Source organism: Centruroides sculpturatus, unplaced genomic scaffold (assembly GCF_000671375.1).
Source record: "Centruroides sculpturatus isolate CEXI.00-Female unplaced genomic scaffold, Cexi_2.0 scaffold987, whole genome shotgun sequence".
NCBI classification, from domain to species: domain Eukaryota; kingdom Metazoa; phylum Arthropoda; class Arachnida; order Scorpiones; family Buthidae; genus Centruroides; species Centruroides sculpturatus.
This window is the reverse complement of record NW_019385239.1, coordinates 185,444-205,837: the sequence shown is the minus strand read 5'-3', so window position 1 is coordinate 205,837 and position 20,394 is coordinate 185,444. Positions and strand designations below refer to the sequence as shown.

At 31.2% G+C, this 20,394-nt stretch overlaps 1 protein-coding gene and 1 pseudogene across 1 annotated transcript in view; one reads left to right on the top strand and one right to left on the bottom strand.

The window, feature by feature from the left end:
- The window catches only part of LOC111636585 (low-density lipoprotein receptor-related protein 6-like), a 49,767-nt gene that overhangs the window by 8,356 nt on the left and 21,017 nt on the right, over window positions 1-20,394 (top strand). Inside the window, exon 2 of the mRNA XM_023381863.1 lies at window positions 19,826-20,222. Coding sequence (XP_023237631.1) covers window positions 19,826-20,222 — 397 coding nt within the window. The remainder of the gene's footprint in view (window positions 1-19,825; window positions 20,223-20,394) is intronic.
- Window positions 10,266-11,681, bottom strand: LOC111636580 (annotated as a pseudogene).

Sequence of the window (20,394 nt, the reverse complement as noted above, 5' to 3'; positions counted from 1 at the left end):
TCGAGTTTTCGAGACTCTACTGTATTATCCTCATTACGTTGCTCCTTATTTCACACTTCATGTTGCAATGGTTAGATAGCTGAGGAATTCTTAGATGTTAAAACATGTTGCAATTTCTTTTCCCCAAAACTTCAGAATGGGGGCCAGTCCTCTTGCAACATTGTTCTCTTTGCGTTATGAAGAACTAAAGGGAGTGAGTAGAAGGAGAATCAAAATTTCAATTTACAGAATTTTTCACCTGTACTGTTAATTAATTTTAATTTATTATTAATTCATTTTAACCTTCTTATAAAATTGAAATTAGAATGAGATTCCAGAACAAAGAATTTTTGCAGAAAGTTTTGTTTTTGATTTTTCTAAGAAATGCAAACAAACCTTTGAGTTATAGTGAAACATGAATAAACTCATCAGTTATTGTAATGGATAAGAAACTCAATGTATATGTTACCGCTAAAGCTCGAAATCTGTTAATGTGCGCATTACCTAGCTAATCTGCAGATTAATTAGGGTGATCCGTTAAAGCTGCGAAAATTATTCCATTTCTCAAATTACCTAGGTAATGTTCAGATTATCTAGGTAATTTGTAAATTACCTACTAGGCACTCGGTAAAGTGAAAATAAGATTTTTGCTGGAACAACAGCAACGTTTCTGTACGCTTAAATTAACATAATGCTATTTATTTAATTTTCAATATCTAAAGAATCAAGTTAATACAATCAACAAATTAGTTGATTGAATCAATCATCAATCAATTAAAAAACTTTAATACAAAAATCAAACGGTTTAAAATATTACTACAATTAGGGAAATGAATTTGCAAAACATATGATAAAATTGTACTTACTTATTAGTGCAATCTAAAGATTGGTGACACTTTGAATTACGTAGCAATTGGTTTTTGTGACAAGCACGCCTATTTGTGGTACATTTAGATTTGCAGTCACATTTTCTGAAATCCTGCCCAGTACCAAGGGATTGTTTTATTGCTGTTTGACATAAAGATATTTCTACAGCAGGGACATCCATCTTCTTTCGTTAAAAATCTATCTTTGCAAACACTGAATTCAGATTTTGCATACAATTGTTTTAAAATACCTGTTTTAGTATCAAGTTTATAAAAGCCATCCTCTGTTTTACTAAGAACCACAGCTAAAATTGAATGTGCATCAGTTTTTGCTCTTTCTTCTTCGGATATTTTAATTCTCACAGCGAAACCTTCATTGTTTGGGTGCTTTGCATTAGAAACTGCTAACATTTTCTTTGCTTGCTTTTCTAAACATTTCTTGGCTTCATCACGCTGTACTTTCTGATCCATATTCTTTTTACAGATGATGCACAATACATTCTTACCATATTTTTCCTCTTTAGGATCTACTTCACCACAAACTGCGTGAACAAACATATTACACAATTTACACTTGTGTGCACTTGATGCTGCTTTTGAGCAAACAATACAGACTATGTCTTGTATAGTGCTCTTTACAGGCTCCGTACGAAACTGTGATGGCAATTCTGCTGAAGTTGAGAGTAACTCAGTAATGACTTCTTCAACTTGCAGAGGCGATTCCTTGGAGGTGCAGGGTAACTGAATATTCTTCGTGACTGCATCATCAATCAACGGTATAGAAGGCAGTTTAAGATTACTATCGGTAAATTCTTGTATTTCTATAGATGATTCTGTAGAAGTGGGGGATAATGGAATGTCCTCTTAAGTAAGATTTGACTGTGATCTCATAATCACAGTCTCTTGTGAATCTTCTAATTTTTCAAGGTCCTCTTCAGTTTTTATCGAATGTCAAACAATTCTCCGGCATGGACAAACTTTTTCAAAAATTTCTCGCGTATCTGACAACGGCTCAATGAGTTTTTCACAGCCTTGTACAGTCAACACATCACATCACACCTTTGAATTATTTGATAATCTCGAGATGATTCTTTCTTCTTGGAAACTTTTATTTGCTTTACATCTTCAATTATGGAATCATACTTTGGTTTGTTATTAAAACACTACGTATTATATTTTAAATCTTTGCTAAAGAGGTTTGCGAAGAATCTTTTCTTGATTTTACTCACCAATTTGGTGCTTGCTTGCATTCTAGGATTTAAATTTATCTACGTAAAAAGAAGGAGTGGGGAAAGGAAGTGAAAGAAACAAACTTTTGAACTTTAACGATACGGAAGCCGTTAATGTGCATATTACCTAGACACTCTGCAAATTACCTAGGTAATTTGAGAAATTGAACAATTTTCGCAGCTTTAACGGATCACCCTAGTTAATGTGCAGCTTAGCTAGGTAATGTACACATTAACGGATTTCGAGCTTTAGCGGTAACATATATAACAATATTACATTTAACATTTGAGCTGTTGATTTTGAAAGTGGGGCAAGTCCATTTTGTTATTGCTAGATATTTAATGGTTTGCATTGAATGGGTTTAAAAATATTCGTAAGCAGTAATAAACTTATTTTATATTTTTTGAAGTCTTTATTTCATGTAAATTTAATATCCAATAATAGTTATCCATGTTAGGTGAAAAAAACCATGGTTTTGGTATGCGCCAATGCACTTGCCTCATTTTCAAAAGCAATGATTTGTTGAAAATGTTGATTTTCTTTGAATGGAATATAATTATAATAACAAAAAATTTGAATATTTTATTTATTTACTTATTTATTTTATTTTAACATTTCATACTTCTTTTGAAAAGCTGCAATAATGGTTATCTGCATTAGGTGAAAAAATCATGGTTTTGGTATGCGCCAATGGACTTGCCTCACTTTCAAAAGCAATGATTTGTTGAAAATGTTGATTTTCTTTGAATGGAATATAATTATAATAACAAAAAATTGAATATTTTATTTATTTACTTATTTATTTTATTTCAAAATTTCATACTTTTTCCGAAAAGCTACAATAAAATAAAAAATAAAATTAATTTTATAGGAAAAATTGGAGAAAATAAGAAAAAAATATTCATGCATATAATTATATTTCTTAGTTTAGATGGTGTAGATTTTTAAAGAATTCATGATGAATGGGTGGTACATAGAGTAATAAATCCAACATATCTTTATATTCTTCTTTAGTAATAGGCCTAGTATTTGCATTTAAAGATGATAATACTATTTTTCTGAAACTACTTAGTCTATCCTGATTTGGTGATAAATCAAGAGTTTTAAATTGAGAATCTTTTTCCATTGATGTTTTATAAAACAATCTATATGGCACATTTCTTGAAAATCTTATCCAGAAAATATTCAACCAATTGACAGTTTCTCCATCAGTATTTATTGTTCTTTTCAAAATGGACTCCTTCAGAGGTTTGGTTGAATAAAAATCTTCACTTTACATTTCATGTACTAAAAATGCATTATGTTTGAAACATTTTTGTATTAATTTGTTATAATCCTGGGTGACAGACAGCCATGCTCCTATGCTGTCATTATGTAGAGTGGACTTGCCTCACTTTCAAAATCAATTCACAATAAATATTATTGACAATATAAATTACTAGTAACAAATTTATACTGATATTAAAAGATATTTATTGTGAATTGATTAAAAACATAAATTTTATGTTAATTTATAATAAGAATTAGCTTTAACTATTTTTTTCACAAAATGGACTTGCCCTAATGGCTCATATAATAATTGTACTGTATCATTAGTAAGTCTGAATGATTTCTTGGGTTTGAAAAAAATTTTTCTATTAACTAGATTTGGTGATCATAAGTTGAATGGAATGTACTGTACTCACTGGTTATACAATATTTTATGCTCCATTCCTAATCTTTTTAAAAGTTAAATATCAATGGATATTGAAAAGTTACCTAATATATAGGGTGTCCCAAATTAAACTTGACATTTTCCAGCTAGCTACAGCAAAAACTATTTATCAGAAAATCATGAAAGTTTGGGAATGCCTTAATGAGATGATGGGAATTTTTTCTAGAGTATTCCATTTCCATTAACCATATGCAAAGTCATAATTATCCACAATGAAGCTAAAATTACTATATCAGAGTGCATTACATGGTTTAAATATGGAAAGAATACAATATAAACTCTACTTTGGTGTTTTATTATTTAAACGTCTACTAGGATAGATCATATTACTGGTGTCCAAGTCTTGCAAAATGAGGAAACATATCCAGAGTACAAGGAAAAATCTTTATTGGTGGCCTGATTTATCTGTACACAATTTACACACTTTGTGTTTCGAACCATTTAGTTCATCATCAGCAGGTTTACCGCCACTCACTTACCGCCACTCATAATTGCAATCTCACTTGGCATGCCAAGTGAGATGCAATCTCAAGAGCATGCTCAATGGTTTTTTCCTTTTGCTATGGAGCGAATTATTCTTTGGAAATTTGTTCCAAAAGTTCAAACTGTGAATCAAAATTTTTATATGGATGTTTTGAGGTGAATGTGTGAAAATGTTAGACAATAAAAGACCAGATGTTTGGAAAGCTTAGAACTGATTGCTGCATCATGCTCACACAGCTTATTTGCGTTTTTCATGAACTATAGAGGGCGCCACATTTTTACAAAATGGCTACTTTATCTGGGTTGCTTGTAACTAGTAATGTAAAATTAATCATATATTACTGTCCGATATAATGATATATGCTGCCTGTAGCTGTTTATCGATAAATTTTATAGGAGAACAATTATTGTTAGCGGGACACATCATTATGTGGTATCGAAACAAATGAGTGAGATTGTTCTAAACATATTTGTGCCCTTTGTGTTAAAAAACATCAGCTTTGACATTGTCCCATCAGGGCTGGATTTACAAGTAAAAAGCCTCAACTTTCAAGGGATCTCAAACATTTGTACAAAAGAAGAAAATTGAAGTCAAATTATGTAATAAACATTTTTTTACAAACCAACAAAATATACTTTACTGTTTATTTTGTGTAGTATTTCATTAATTTTTTTTCTAAGAATTAACATAAGATCTTTTTAAAAAAATTGATAAAACCAATTTTAAAAAAAAGATTTTTAATGGAATGGGTATAAAAATGTAATTAAATTTAGTTATAAAACAGAAGACTAATGAAACCTCGCGTCTTTTTCTTCCAATATCTATATTAAATCAGAGTCATAGTCTGATTTAATTCTTTTCCTTTTATGATTGACTTCTAAAATTGTGAAGGGTTGGTAAGGGGCCTTACAGAGTTCAGCTTAGGGCTTCGAAATGCTTAAATCTGACCCTGTGTCCTACACAAAATTACTGGCATTTTAAACAAAATATGTTTTAAAATTGACAGCATAACTTGTTTGTGTAAAGCTGGACAATCAGAAAACTGCCAATTCTTAACAGTCTAATCCACTGTTTCAGAATTCATAGCTCATCAATATAACTGATCAGTTTCCGAATAATCATCTGTTTTTCTCGTTTTTCATGTGGGAATAGATGAAGACTTATATTAGGCTCTTGTAAGACTTTGAAATTGTAATTTGGAACCAGCAGTAAGCGTTGCTTTTACTATCGCTTTTCATCTTTACTGCTGATAATAGACAAGAATGAATCAAACGACCCAGATAGAATAGTTTTGTTTTTAAACACCTGAGGGCATGCATCTGGTGAAAAATGCAAATTCTATTCAACAGTTTATTGCCAAAAATAGAATGGCTGTGGTTCCCACTCTCCTTATATACCAGACTTGGCATCATGTGATTTTTTTCTATTTCCACAGCTGAAAAAAATGCTGAAAGGACAGTGACTTGAGAATATTGATGATATTCAAACAGAATCACAGTGAGTACTTAACAATGTCACAAAAAAAGAATAAAAGGAATGTTTTGAAAACTGGGAGAAGTGCTGGAATCTTATTTATAGCTGCAGAAGGAACTTAGTTTGAAGGCGACAGATCTTAATAAATTAACATCTATGTCAGACATTTTTATTGGACCAATCTAAACTTTTTGACTGCATCTCCTATAATGACATTAATATTGCAACAAAAATTTTTCAATTGGTGTTGTCCAAAAATTCCACTAGAGTTTGAGTTTCTTGGGTGAAACCAGTTCAATTAAGCATAGTTTTGTGTGAAGTTTGAGACCAGGGTTGTCCAACCTTTTTTCCTAATTGGCCAAATTAGAAATTTACATATATTCAGTGGGCCACAAAGGTACTTTATATAAATATATCTTTTAAAATTTCAAATTGTGAATATCAAATTTTAATAACAAATATATATAATTACAAAAAATACTGTATTATTGACAATAAAAAACAAATTATACTCACAAAATAAAAATAAATTTAATGTGATTTTTGACATTGCCTTCCTTTTATAATATTGTCAATATCTGCTTTTATAGTACAGTAGAACCTCGGAAACTCGGCCTAATGTGGACCGAAGGGTGGCCGAGTTTGTGAAAATGCCGGGTTATCGGGAATGGGGTTAAAAAAAATAAGTGCGAGTGTTTCCTCAGAAAATACTGTACTGTACTTGTATGTATTGTTTACTTGAGAATATAACAGAGAATAAACTGCCCGAATACCCTTAAACAAAGGAAAAGTACGTCCTTTATGAAGGCATAGAGCCTTTACTACATGAAAATGAAAATTAACGAATACACTGTGTACAGTAATTTACCTGATAAGACAGACCTCAGAAAAATACTTTATGAGAGCTTTTATACTTTTATAAAGCTGTCTATAATGAAAATTAATTAACTAAGGATTTTTTTGCTCTGCCAGGATGTGCCCGAGTTATCCGGAGTGCCGGGTTATCGAGAGCCGAGTTTTCAAGGTTCTACTGTACTAGTCTTAATTTTAAGAATGTTAGTTAAATGGGAATCACTCAACCTATTTCTTTCATCAGTTTTCATGTTTTTCATGCACAAAACAAATTGTTCACAACAGTAAGTTATGCATATGGGGTAGTGCCAGGTTTCTAATACCAATTATGTCATTACAACATCAAAGTGTATCCAATTTATGACGTACTTTACCAAAATAAATAAAAATGTACCTGTCACTACGTTTTGCCAATCGCGTTAATTCTTGGCAGTTGTAGCAGACAGACAAGATTGTCATGGAAGTATGTGATAAATGATGATATCAAATGTGGATAACAATGAAATGACCTACATGTGTAAATAACGGAAAAAGAACAGAGAAGGACCGCGAAGTGAAAATGTGAAAATAAATATGAAATTGAGTTGATAACATAATCAAACAAGTCGAATCAGCTTATTGGCGCGAAATTTGTGGCCGTTAATGCCAAACAATTGTTGTCATAGACTTCGGAAAGCTAAATACTTGTAATGAAAGTCACTTAGCATGCACGGGCGAAAGCCTGGGATCGTTCGGGCTACCAGCTGTCTCGAATCTGTGAAATCATAACTGCGACTTATACCGACATCCTATCTGTCTCTTTTCTCTGTTATCACCGGGCTGAGTCATGTAATTGTAAAATGGGAACTCTATGACGAAAAAGTGACAAATCGAAAGTATCGTGAGCGCGTATTATGATGTATGCATAGGCATACGTGGACTAGAGAGATGGAGGAAAGAGAAAGGAAAGAGCAAAGACGAGCGCTAAAAAAGAAGGATAGGCAGGGTCAGACCTCAGATATGCGAAGATTCTTGAACGAATAGGTGTGTACATATGCTGATCTTTGTGATTATAAATTGTGAATACGTATGACTAATATTATTTTTTTCTATTTTTGTGCATGTTATAAGTTATAGATAAATATAAACAAACAACACTAATCCGATAACATTAAATCTAAATACCAAAATGATTAATTTACTGTGTTTTTGTTATTAACAAACAAAACTTACTAATACACCTTATCTTGCAGCCAAAGTTTATTACTTCAAACGTTTTTGGTCATGTTAAATGACCGAAAATGAACAAGCTTTTCCTTGTTTGTTTGTACTAAGCATTCGATTTTTACAGTTTTTATCTTTTATTTGCTTTCTTTTTCTTGAGAAAAGTCATTTAACATGACCGAAAACGTTTGAAGTAATAAACTTTGGCTGCAAGATAAGGTTTATTAGTAAGTTTTGTTTGTTATTAATAGTATGCAGTCTAGAACGAATTGTTTTTGTTATTTCTTACTCCTGTTTTTAGGTATTTGGCTGAATAGTGAAAAATAGGCCGAATACCGAATAGTAATCGAATATTTGTTACATCACTAATTATAATCAGAAAATACAAGTTTAAGTACATCTACTCTTTTAAATAGATGCAGTTCCATGCAAACACATGCTAGTTTTCTCCACATCAGGGGTGCATCAGTGATGGCAAGTTTGGCTAGCTACTTTGTTTCAAATTTAACTTTGTCACCAAAAGAGTAAAAAAAAAAAAAGTATTTTTACTTTCTCAAACAATCTTCAGCAGGAAAAAAAATTACAGATTTATCTTGTTTAACCACTGATACACTGCTTTACATTTAATGGCAAATACCATCACCTCCTCATTTTGTTGGACTTGAAAATAATTTATATCATTAATTTATTTTTGTAAATAAATTTTATATCATTTAATTTTATTTAGTAAATTAATTCAAAATATTATAAAGAGAAATTTTGATCATCTATTAATTGTTAATTCTGTAAATTATACAACCATGACCTTGATCCTGAAAATAATATGAATTTTTAATAAAGTGAACAAACTATTGTTTCCCTAATGATTTGTATTAATGTGAGTTGACTGTAGTCGTTTATTTGTAACAACTACTATTCAATAATCATTATCAGATATCCTGAAGAATAAAGCATCAGCCTGTCACTCTAAGATATTTGGGTTAGAGTCCCTGTTAGGAATTTCAGGAATCTTTTATGGACAGTCTATCTATATATATAAAAATGAATGTATGTCTCTGTCTTTCATGCATTACTACACCATTTATCCGATTGCCATGAAACTTTGGGAAGTTGTTTAATATACTCCCACGAAGGTTTCTGGCATAGTACATTTATCCTATGATAGATAGCATGCGTGTATACGAGCATTTCAGCACAGTTAAGAGTTGAAACTTGAAATTTGGTACACAGTTAGGGTACGTCACAAGAACGCACACTAATAACAAGGGATTTTTTGAAATCCCCCGTGGGGAAAGTGACTGGATTAAGGTTTTAACAATGGAAGTGTTAAGAGAAAGCAATGTGCAAGATTTACAGGCGCAGATGCTGTTTTTTGCGTTAAATCAAACAAAATTTTAGACCCATCTAAAAATTTTCTAATTAGTCTGAAAACAGGGGAACCTAATTCTTGCATTCTGTGAAAATGCAAGAATTAGGTAAGATTGGCTGTAATGTAATAATCTTAATCTTCGCTATTGTTACTTTTTGCCCAAGCAACGCCGGGTTTATCTGCTAGTTCTGTATACGATGGTACTTGTCGTTTCATTGGACCAACTCAATAATAGGCCTGGCTTAACCGTTAATGAAACAATGATCTCATTGTTTGCAGGTCAGAAAGAGTTAAAAACTAAATAAAAACCTCAATAACTTGTTTACTAAAAAGTAAAAGTAAACAAGTTATTGAGGTTTTTATTTAGTTTTTAATTCTTTCTGACCTTATCTTATAAAAAGCCTTATAAAAAATAATAATTATACAATACATATTAAAAAAATCATAAAATACATACTAAAAAATCATACAACACTTTCTAAAAGAAAGGCTGATTTTATTTCTTTAATAATTTTTTTTTATAATTTATTACAAAGAATTTGACAATATATAAAATGAACCACTTGAAAACATACATACATTATATATAATAATTTTATATAATTATTTAGTTATATTGGTAATTTTTAATACATAATCTTGATATTTAAGAACCTTTTCTATATATACAGCAGAACTTTGATTATTTGAGGTAATGTGGACTGATGCTATCTTGAATAACTGAAAACTCAGATAAAATGGATGGCCTTGGCAATTTTGGATTAAAAATTATGAATATAAAAGGTTTAGACCAGTGTTTCTCAACGGGGGCGATATCGCCCCCATGTGGGCGTTTTTCCATGTTGAGGGGGCGATTAGTAACAATTTATATTTTGGGGGGCGAAAAACAATTTTCTGGGCAATATAGTAAAGCATTATATTAAAAATAATTAAATATTTTATTCGTTATATCGTACAATAATTAAACAAAAAACATTATACTAGTAACTAGTCTATTCAATGCAGTACGAATTTGGCGTTAACCTTGTCCCTTGGCATCGAAATTTTGTAGTGAAGGGGGCGATACTACATAAAGGTTTTATTGATGGGGGCGATACTACGTTGAAGGGGGCGACGATTCGTTAGAGGTTGAGAAACACTGGTTTAGACAGTACAAGGTGTGTTCCATAAGTAATGTGACCAAATTCATAAAAAATCATTTATTGAACATATTCTTACAATTAGTCAAAAATCTTTGAAATAGCACCCTCCTGCATTGATACACTTGTGAAGGCGGCATTTCCAGGCCTGGAAGGTATTCTGGAAGGCCTTCTCCAGAATGTCCTTTAGAGCTGATGTAACATAAGCCTTGATGTTTTCAATTGTGTCCCAATGTTTCCCTTTCATGGCCCCTTTTAAACAAGGAAACAAAAATAAGTTGGTGGGAGCCAGGTCAGGACTGTAAGGTGGCTGTGGAACCAATGGGGTGTGGATCCTGGCCAGGAAATTGTTGACAATGAAGGCACTGTGGCTTGGCGTGCTGTTGTGATGTTTCCATGTGTCCTTGATGTCACTTCAGCAGCACACGACCCTCCTTTTCAGTCTTTTGAGCACTTCCAAGTAGAAAGCTGCATTTACAGTGGTCCCGGCAGGTACGAATTCATGGTGGATAATGCCTCTGATGTCAAAGAAGACAATGAGCATGGTTTTGATTCTGAACTTGCTCATGCGTGCCTTCTTGGGGCAAGGCAACACTGGGGTGTGCCACTCCAAACCCTGCCTTTTTGTCTCAGGGTCATACTCAAAAATCCATGACTCATTACCGGTGATAACTGAGTTTAAAAAATTAGAATCATTTTCACATATTTCCAAGAGCTCTTGGCACCGGAGCACTCGCATGTCCTTTTGTTCGTCAGTCAACACTTTTGGGACCAGTTTGGTGCACACCTTTTTCATGTTTAAATCTTCTGTTACAATGCGATAAACGGTTGTTTTCATCATGTTTAGAGTGTCTGCTATCGATTAAAGGCTCAACCTTGAGTCAGAGTTCAAACAATCACACATATGCGTCACATTTTCGTCGATTTGGGAGGTTGATGGACGTCCACTGTGGAGTTTGTCAGTGACTTCCTCTTGACCATCCTTGAATGACTTGTGCCATGGGAAAACTTATGATTTGGACAAGCAATCACTCCCAAGGCCCGCTGAATTAATGTAAAGGTTTTGGTGGTAGACTTCCCAAGTTTAATGCAAAATTTGATAGCATAACGTTGCTCCATAAAATGATCCATTGCGCTGTGTTACATTAACTCAAAATGGGGTTCTTCAAATTTTGGGAACAAATGTCCTCACCTGCTGGCAGCTTGTAAGCAAATGAGACCAAGCGAGGTTTGAAGCTAACATAATATCCCATACCACCTAGCGCAGCAGGTTGGAACTAGATATGGCGTATCATCGCGTCATGAAAAAATTAGTTGCATTACTTATGGAACACACCTTGTATTACCTTTAAGCCTTTTTTTATATTTTAGTGAATTTAATTATATAAGAACATCATTTTTTTACATTATTTATTATATAGCTAATATACTTGACAGTATTTGAAAAAAATGTTTGTTATTGTAAATTATATTTTAATGTGAATGGTTTGTCAACATTGAAGATTTGACAAACTGCCCGTTTATTTTCCCAGCTGTTATGTTTAACAGAGTGAAAGTATGGTGATTAGTCAAAAAAATAATCCCTAGATTTTTACATGTTTGCACTTGGGGCCTTGAAACATCAAGAAATGCAAAATAATTTGGAATTTTTTCTGTATGTATGGATGTTAGTGTATGTGTGAGGATTTTGCTCACTCTCTGAAGTTTAATAATCTCCTGTGATTTTTGTTGAAAATTTCTGAAATTTTGCAGGCAGGTTTGTATATTATGGGGATTAATGCTGTTAAATTTTGGTGATAAAGGTCAAGGGGTGGGAAGATGAAGGGGGTTGTGTGTATCTCCAGTAGGCAATAAAATTTATAGAAACAATAATAATTTAAAATTAAAAAAATAAAATAAAATAAATTAATAAAAATCTTGCATTATTTTTAAGAGGTGCATTATTTTATCAGTGAAGTTTTTTAATATGAAAGTCATGAAAATAATATGAATGATAGCCACAACTCTATTTTAAATTTTAATAAAATTTTTTTGATTTAATAATTTGCTTAACCTTAATATATTCATTAAAGAGGTAATAAATTTTTTTAATTGTAATCCACGTATTTAATATCTAATGGCATTGGAACAGTTTTGATATTTAACTTTTAAATAATTGAAATATTAAGATTGTATTTAAATTTTGAATCAAAGACTAAATGAGTTTTAATGCTTTCTGATAAACTTGTTTTAAATAGATGTTTATAATTTTTTTTTAATTCACCAAATTCAAAAGTATGATGATATTTTTCTTTTCCAACTTACTTTTTTTAATACTTAAATTAAAAACAACTATGCAATTTTTAAAATGAAACATCTTTCTAGATACAAAAGTAATTTATTGTTTGATAATATGTGTAATATAACTTAGTTTAGTTTGCAAGAGTTCTTCAATTCTAAATTAATCTTTTGTGTAGATTTTTAAAATTATTATTTGAATATTAAAAATTTTAATAATAAATTTGATGGTGACTGCTGCTATCTATGTCATATTTTCTTGCTAATTAATTAATAGCGCAAAATTATTTTGGAAAAAATCTGATAATTTTTTTTATTAGATTATATTTCTAGGTTTTTGTATATTTGAAGATAGTATTTGTATATTGATTTTAGAATTTTTCTCAATTTTTTGTTGTCATTTTGGGAAATTTTTCTGATTGAATCCTTATTTTTGAAATTTTTTACAAATATATGAAATATGAAATGTATAGTATAAAATATGTACTGATATTTAACCAGTTTAAGATATATGCTGGTGTGAAACCACCGGAAGGGGGTAGGTCTCCCAATCCGGCAACAGGTTGTTAAACCCTTTCACTGTCAGGATGGGTGGTTGAAGGGTTCTTTTTCCCGTTGTAACGGGTCGAGTGGTGGAGGGAGGAGCGCGTCGGTGAGACGACAGGCGATATACGAGTAAACGAGGAGGCCAGATATAACATAAGAAAACGTAACAATTTATTAAACCAAGTAATACAAAGTATAGTTCGCGTCCCTAAAACGCGGGGAGACCGAGAGAGAGCTTACAATAATTGGTTCCATACCTCTTGATCTGTTATCCAAGCTACTCGTTGAATTAGGAAAATTTCTCTTCTAGGAAAGTTCACTGATGTAGGAAAGGTCACTATTTAACTATTCGAATCCTGGATTTAGGGAAGTTCACTAGACAAAAAGGACACTATTTGAAATTGGTATTCTTCCGGCACCTGCTCCGGTACGACTCCCCCGAGAAGGGGAAGGAAGGGGTTTTTATAAGTTCGGCGTGGGAGAATGGTCACGTGATTGATTGTTGTGAGGTAAAAGGTATGTAGATGGGTCAGAGTTGTTCCCGGGACCATGCTAACTATCAACTTTGGCGTTGGAATGTGGGATTAGTTTCGAATTGAACGGATGTTTATGTCGAATGTAAACGAAAAGTTTTTTTTCCCGTTAGGTTTCACTTTAGGGTAATGGAAAAATTTAATTAGATTTTAAGCGAATACGGGACAATTAATCGACAAATAGTCGGCAAAAATTCCGGATTTCACACTGGCATATAACCAGTTTAAAAAATAAATTTAATTTGCATAAAGATTAGTATAAATATTCAATAACATAGCTATATTTACATACTAGGTCAAGTGCAGATTTTATAGCAGATCATTCATAGTGATATTGGAACAAATTTAATTGTATATTTATTGCTTCTTCCAGAATTAAAGTTTTTAATGAAAATTTAGTGAAAAAGTCTGTTTTTTATGTTATCAACAAAGTCATATACAATTAATAGAATAAATGATTGATGATACAAACATGAATTAGACAGATAGTTCTATAATATATAATGTTGACAATATATTGATTATAGATAGATTGGATATGTTAAATTATTATAATAATTACTTAAATATCAAACCCAGCTTCCTTTTAAAACACTTAATAATATAAGATGTTAATGTTTTATTAAGTATAATAATTACATCTGATGTATTGACAAGCTAGAAGCATGAATATTATATGGTTACCTTGTATAAAGAAGTGTAGAAAGGAAAATAATAATATCATTTTCCTTTATACAAGGTACACTAGTATAAAGGAATTACTGAAGTATAATGGATGCACTGGATACTTTCCTTATAGAGAAATTAATCAAAACAAAAATGAAAATATTCAGGGACAATTGAAGAAATGACAACTAGTTTAAGATACAAGTTACTCTACTAATAGATAAACATCTAATACTGGATAAGCAAGTCTTCATTGTTAACTATTTGATAACATGTCAAATCATAGTTTGGATCTATATAAATGCAGGCCTAAATTGTGATTTATAGGCCTATGTAGAATTTGTTTCTGTAACTTGTTCTAAACAGATCAAAATATCAATTATTTGAAACATTTTTAATTTCTAGTTCATTTTAATTTTTTTAATTTCAAATATATAATTGGGTTAATGAAAATAATAAGTACATGATTCGTACACACCTGGAAAGTCAGGGATTTTCATTAGTGTTCAGAAAAAGTCTTGGAATTTGTTAAATATTGTTAAAAAATCAGGAATTTGCTTCTTTGGCTGCCTTGTTGATTTTTTTGCTGACAAGTGCTTGACTAAGTGTAGCTGTCTGCAGGCAGCAAGGAGTAATGTGGTGCACTACAACTTATGAAAAGGAGTGCAGAATATTTTCAGGACCCAAAATTTCTTCCAAGCTTACACAAAATTTTTCCAAAAATTTACAAAGTACAAAAAATGATAAATAATTTTAATTTAAATGATACTATTTATCATTTTTCATTTTAATAATTCAGAAATTATAAAAATATATAACTGTTAATTAGAAAAAATAACTAATTAAAATGTTGGAGAAGCAAAACATATGTGCATAGTAAATCAAATGCTGCTTTATTTTGTCAATGTGCCATACTGTAAGGGACATGAGGGTCAGGGAATTTGTGCAAAGTTGATCAGGAAAAGTCATAGAATATAAAACAAAAATTTGAGTAGGAAGGCTGTAAGTAACAAAAGATTTAAAACTATTTATAAAAATAAGTTATTAAACATTTTTGAAGACTTTAATAGTAATTTAACAACAGTTTCTTCAATGAGATAAGTATACCAAACAAAATCTTTGCCACCCAGTAAATAATTTTAATGTGAAATTGATAAATGTTTTTGATCTTACACATGATCTGCTTTAGGTCAACTACATTCTAAATTGGAATGCACAGAACTAATTTCAAATGTTTTTAAAATATTGGAACAAAATATAAAGATGCAAAATATAAAAGTGAATAAATAAAGATTCAGTTACCTTTTAAAGTGTATAAAATTAGAACAGATACAAATATAATAATAATAACTAAGAAGGCCACATTACTCAAACAATCCTTGCAAACTGATCACATCAGGGCTCTAGAAGCTTTAAAAATATACAAAGCTGACCTAACGGACAGTTACATTAACTTTAAAGATGAAAAAAGCATCTCATATGCATGGCAATACTTTTATGAAAAACTGGGCAATATTCATACCCAAATAAAACATCCCAAAGCTCAATGCATTGATACTAAACCAAATGTTTATTATATATATACCATGCCGGGTAAAGCAATAGCTGGCTAAGTTCCATGGGGAGGAGTACATAGGCTGTGGGCGCAGGAGTTGTCCTCTGCTGGCTCTGTGAGTAACTGTGAATGGCTATATCTAGGCTTAAATACATCTGGAAGCAAAGAATTGCTTGGAGGTCTAGATGGCATAACTGTCAGCACATCACAAGGTAAACGGAGGTTGCAAGTTCAAATCCTGCTCTGGGCCAGTCTTTTTCTTCCAGACTGTTTTAAATTATTTAATAAAAATTAAATAATTATTATTATAATTATTAATTTAAATCAGAGATGGTGCCTATGTCTACCTCTAATACCAAATTACTTAATTTCTAATAATTAATAATAGCATATTAATAGCCCAATTAATTATGGTGATCGTTTAGTTTAGTATTAATGCATTGAGCTTCAGGATGTTTATTATAGATGTGCAGATCCACACTCATGACACTTGGAAAGTCTACATTTCTTGAAAACATATTTATTCAAATTATGGCCACTTGTATTCTTAACTTTCAATTTACCACTTATTTCTACTTGACTAATTTCTTTTCTGCTATTACCAGAGGATTTATCTTACACTTCTTTTTTGTTGAATTTCCATCCAGTTAGCCAACATACTTGATAAGCATATCAAGTATGTTGGCTAACTGTTTCAAAGATACAACTTTTGTCCATTCATCTATGAAGTGTTTTTATACTTCAGTGGTTTTGTACAACTTGCTTCTTTATTTGGTTCAAAACAAACAAATCCATCAATGTTTCATACTTGGTCATTCCTGAAACTTTTGTTCCTTCAGTACAGAAAGAGCATAATCTTCCCACATATTGTTTACTGTCATATTGTGAGAATTAAACATTTGATGGAATTTATGTAGAACTCAATTGAAGTTTTTGTAATGAGTCCTTTGATATACAGTAAGACCCTGCTTAATTCGGAGGATGCATTCCTAGACGACAAAGCGCTAAACGAAACAGTGCTAAACGAGGTAATTTTAACACAGAGTAAATAGGGATAGGGGAATATGCGACTAAAAATAAACAGATTTTACTTTAAGTTATTTTTATATTAATTTGCATAATAATATATGTTAAATATATGCAGATAGAAATGTAAAATTCATTTTTTGTGATGAATGTCCTAGATTTTCTGAAATTCTTGTTTTTTGCGATAAAGTCGTGTAGTTTCATTTGTCGCTTATTTTTTTCTTTCCTTAAGCAAATGTCGGTAGCAGAAGATTGCATCAAAAATGCCTCATTTTGCTTTTGCACTCCTTTCAAAATCTGGATCATTTGCTACAATTTGATCAATAATTTCGGTTATTGTTACCAAACTTTTACTAAGGAAATCTGTAGAGAAATTCTTTGGGTTCTTCGTTTTCAGAGTCACTATTTTTCAGTTCTACACGAATTTCTTGTTCTGCCAGTTCTTGAAAGCTGTCATTGGTAAGGCTCTCACCAGAAACCTGCAGTAACTTCAATATCCTGATAGTCTACATCTCCTAGTCTTGCTGTATCGATTAGGTTGACAATTCAGTCAACCTAACGATACAATGATAGGCTCTTGTTGAGAATTCTTGGATACCTTCAGCCATAACTTTTTCCACACTTCGTTCATGCATTTATCAGTTAGGCAATATTGACTTTGCTTGGCAAGAACTATGGCATCCATGATGTTATATTTTTTTCAAAATTGCACAAAACAAACATAGATTTAAGGGAAGTACAGTGCTATGACGAATTGCCACCTTTGCTGATTGGTTCATGTTTGTAAATAATAGTATTATATACAGTATGAATCAATGAAATGCTGCGATAATTTGAATCAGTGTAAATTTTTAGCTTTTTTTAGGCTTCAAGCAGGCTGCGTTATATCGAATCAGCATTAAGTGGGTTCTTACTGTATTTGTAGTTTATGCTTTCTCTGCTGGTTTTCACAAGTAATGAACTGCATTATATTAGTTTAGAGCAATCCAATCAAATGTGTGACCCAACTTTCATGATTAATTTTGAGCTTTATATTCAAATATGATCAAGTATAGACTGATATCAATACTTGCTGGATCAAATTTTTAAACCAAATCTTATAATTGACTTTTGAACAGTCACTTTTCCATCTTTATTATATACAGTAGTACCTCAGGATACAAATGCTCCAGCATACAAAATTTTCAGGATATGACATGAAATTTGAACATATTTTTGCTCCACAGTATGAACAAGAACTCACCATATGACATTACATTAGTTTGCAGCACCATTTTTTATTCACTTCTGTTCATTGGTCTCAGTCCATGTGTTTGCTTCGTCATGGAAGGATCTTGCTCGATAAAGGAAATCTTGAGATATCAGAAAGTGACAGATTTTATTGAAAATAAACATCCCGAAAAGGTTCACAATGGCTGTATTGCTGCTCAGAGTAATGACATTTGCCTAAGTCATTTTAGAAACAGTTTAAAATGTAGGCAAAGCCAAACTTCTTTGGATAGATATTTTACCAAGCGACCTCTATCCAGTGAAAGTGCTGGTGGAAATGAAGGAAAGGAAGCAAGTGAATAAAAAATTAAAAAAAAATTATAAAATAGAAAAGTTAAAAAATTAGTGTTAAGTTATTTTTAAGTTATTGTTACATTCTGTTATGTAAGTTAAGTTTTAGTATCATTTCCCTTCTCCCTCTCTTCCACCACCAATTTAAACCTCCACCATCATCTATCCTCAAAGGTAAAGTGCAAATAAAACTACATTTTTTTTTTATCAATTATTATTCTATTATGGTTATTTGTACATTTACAACTACAAAATGCATTTTTCAGTGTTTTCTTTGCTAAAGTTATTTTTTTTCAATGTACTACTTTGACAAGCTTTAATTTGAGTGTGTTTTTCGTGTTGGAATGGATTATTTGGTTTTACATGTAATCATATGGGGAAAAATGATTCACCTTACGACATTTTCATGATATGATCTCAGTTTCAGAACGGATTAATTTTGTATCCTGAGGTGCTACGGTACCTGAATTTTAGCATTGAGTCTTAATTTCTCTAGCTTAATTTCTCTTTGAGACACTATTTGTAATTTGTCAAGCTTAGATTTTCTTTGCTTTTCTGTCTCTAGAAGCTTTCTCAAATTTGAGCTGTTGTTCTCACTTTTCTCTATATTTTGAGCTCTCACTTTTTCTCTGTACTATCAGCAGTTATACAATATATCTGATCTTTAGCTAATTTTTCATCACAATTTTCACTCTAGTATTAATCTTTTTAATTTAAACACCTCACAATTGGGGAATATTGCTCTAAATGTGAATGTCCAATCTAAATATAACAAAATTTGCTCTTATACAATCTAACTAATTTTAAATATTATCACTTAAACATCAATGTGACTGCTCACTATTATTATTTTATAAGAAATTATGGGATTGATCTTCCTTGATGCCTTTTTCAATTTTATCAACATTTGAAACCTGATATTTCAGAAAAGTTGTCAAGTATACTGTATTCCAGGAGGTTCATTTTATTTGACTAATAAATTTTCAATGGTGGTTGAAGAAAATGAATTGCTTGGATTGGCAAAAAGTTCTTTTTTACATATTGTTTACTTTAAAAAAAAAAAGTAAGGAAGGTTTTCCTTACAGTATAAACAAGACTTTCTATTTTCTTTTGCTTCATCACAAAGATTTTTAATTTTGATGACAATTTAACTGTTGTAAAACGAATGTTTATCTCCTATTATAAAACTAAAAATATTAATATTTTAGTAATATTAACAATGTTTTTTACTGCTGATTAGTTGAAATATTTCTAGACAAATATTTAAACTAATTAGCATAATATTTTTTAATAAATTAAGTATATTAAATGTTAATGTAAAGTTAACATATGCATTTTTTTTTGTCTAAACAGCTTTGCCATTACTTCTATTTGCAAATCGCAAGGATATTCGTCTAGTAGATATTGAAGCTCGAAGACCAAATTCTTCAAGTGTGTTGATCAGTCATCTTGAAGATGCAGCTGCATTGGATTTTTATTATGCTGAAGGTCTTATCTTCTGGACTGATTTTGGGCTTGAGATGATCAAGGGAATGTCAATTAATAATTCTAAATCAGAACGAGATATAATTACAACAGGACTGTTATCTCCAGATGGACTTGCTTGTGATTGGTTAGGCAAGAAATTATATTGGACAGATTCAGATACGAATCGTATTGAAGTAAGCAACTTAGATGGAAGTTATAGAAAAGTATTATTTTGGAAAGATTTAGATCAACCAAGAGCCATTGCTTTGGTCCCAATGGATGGGTAAGACAAATTTATTGAATTACAAAATTTAGTCAATTTATTTGCATTAACAAAAATACTTTATTAACAGAACTATTATATAATTTAATTCAGAATTCATTCTAATATAATTTTTTTGTAAAAATTAATTAAAAATAATGAAATGTTAGATTTCAAGATTTTTATATATAAA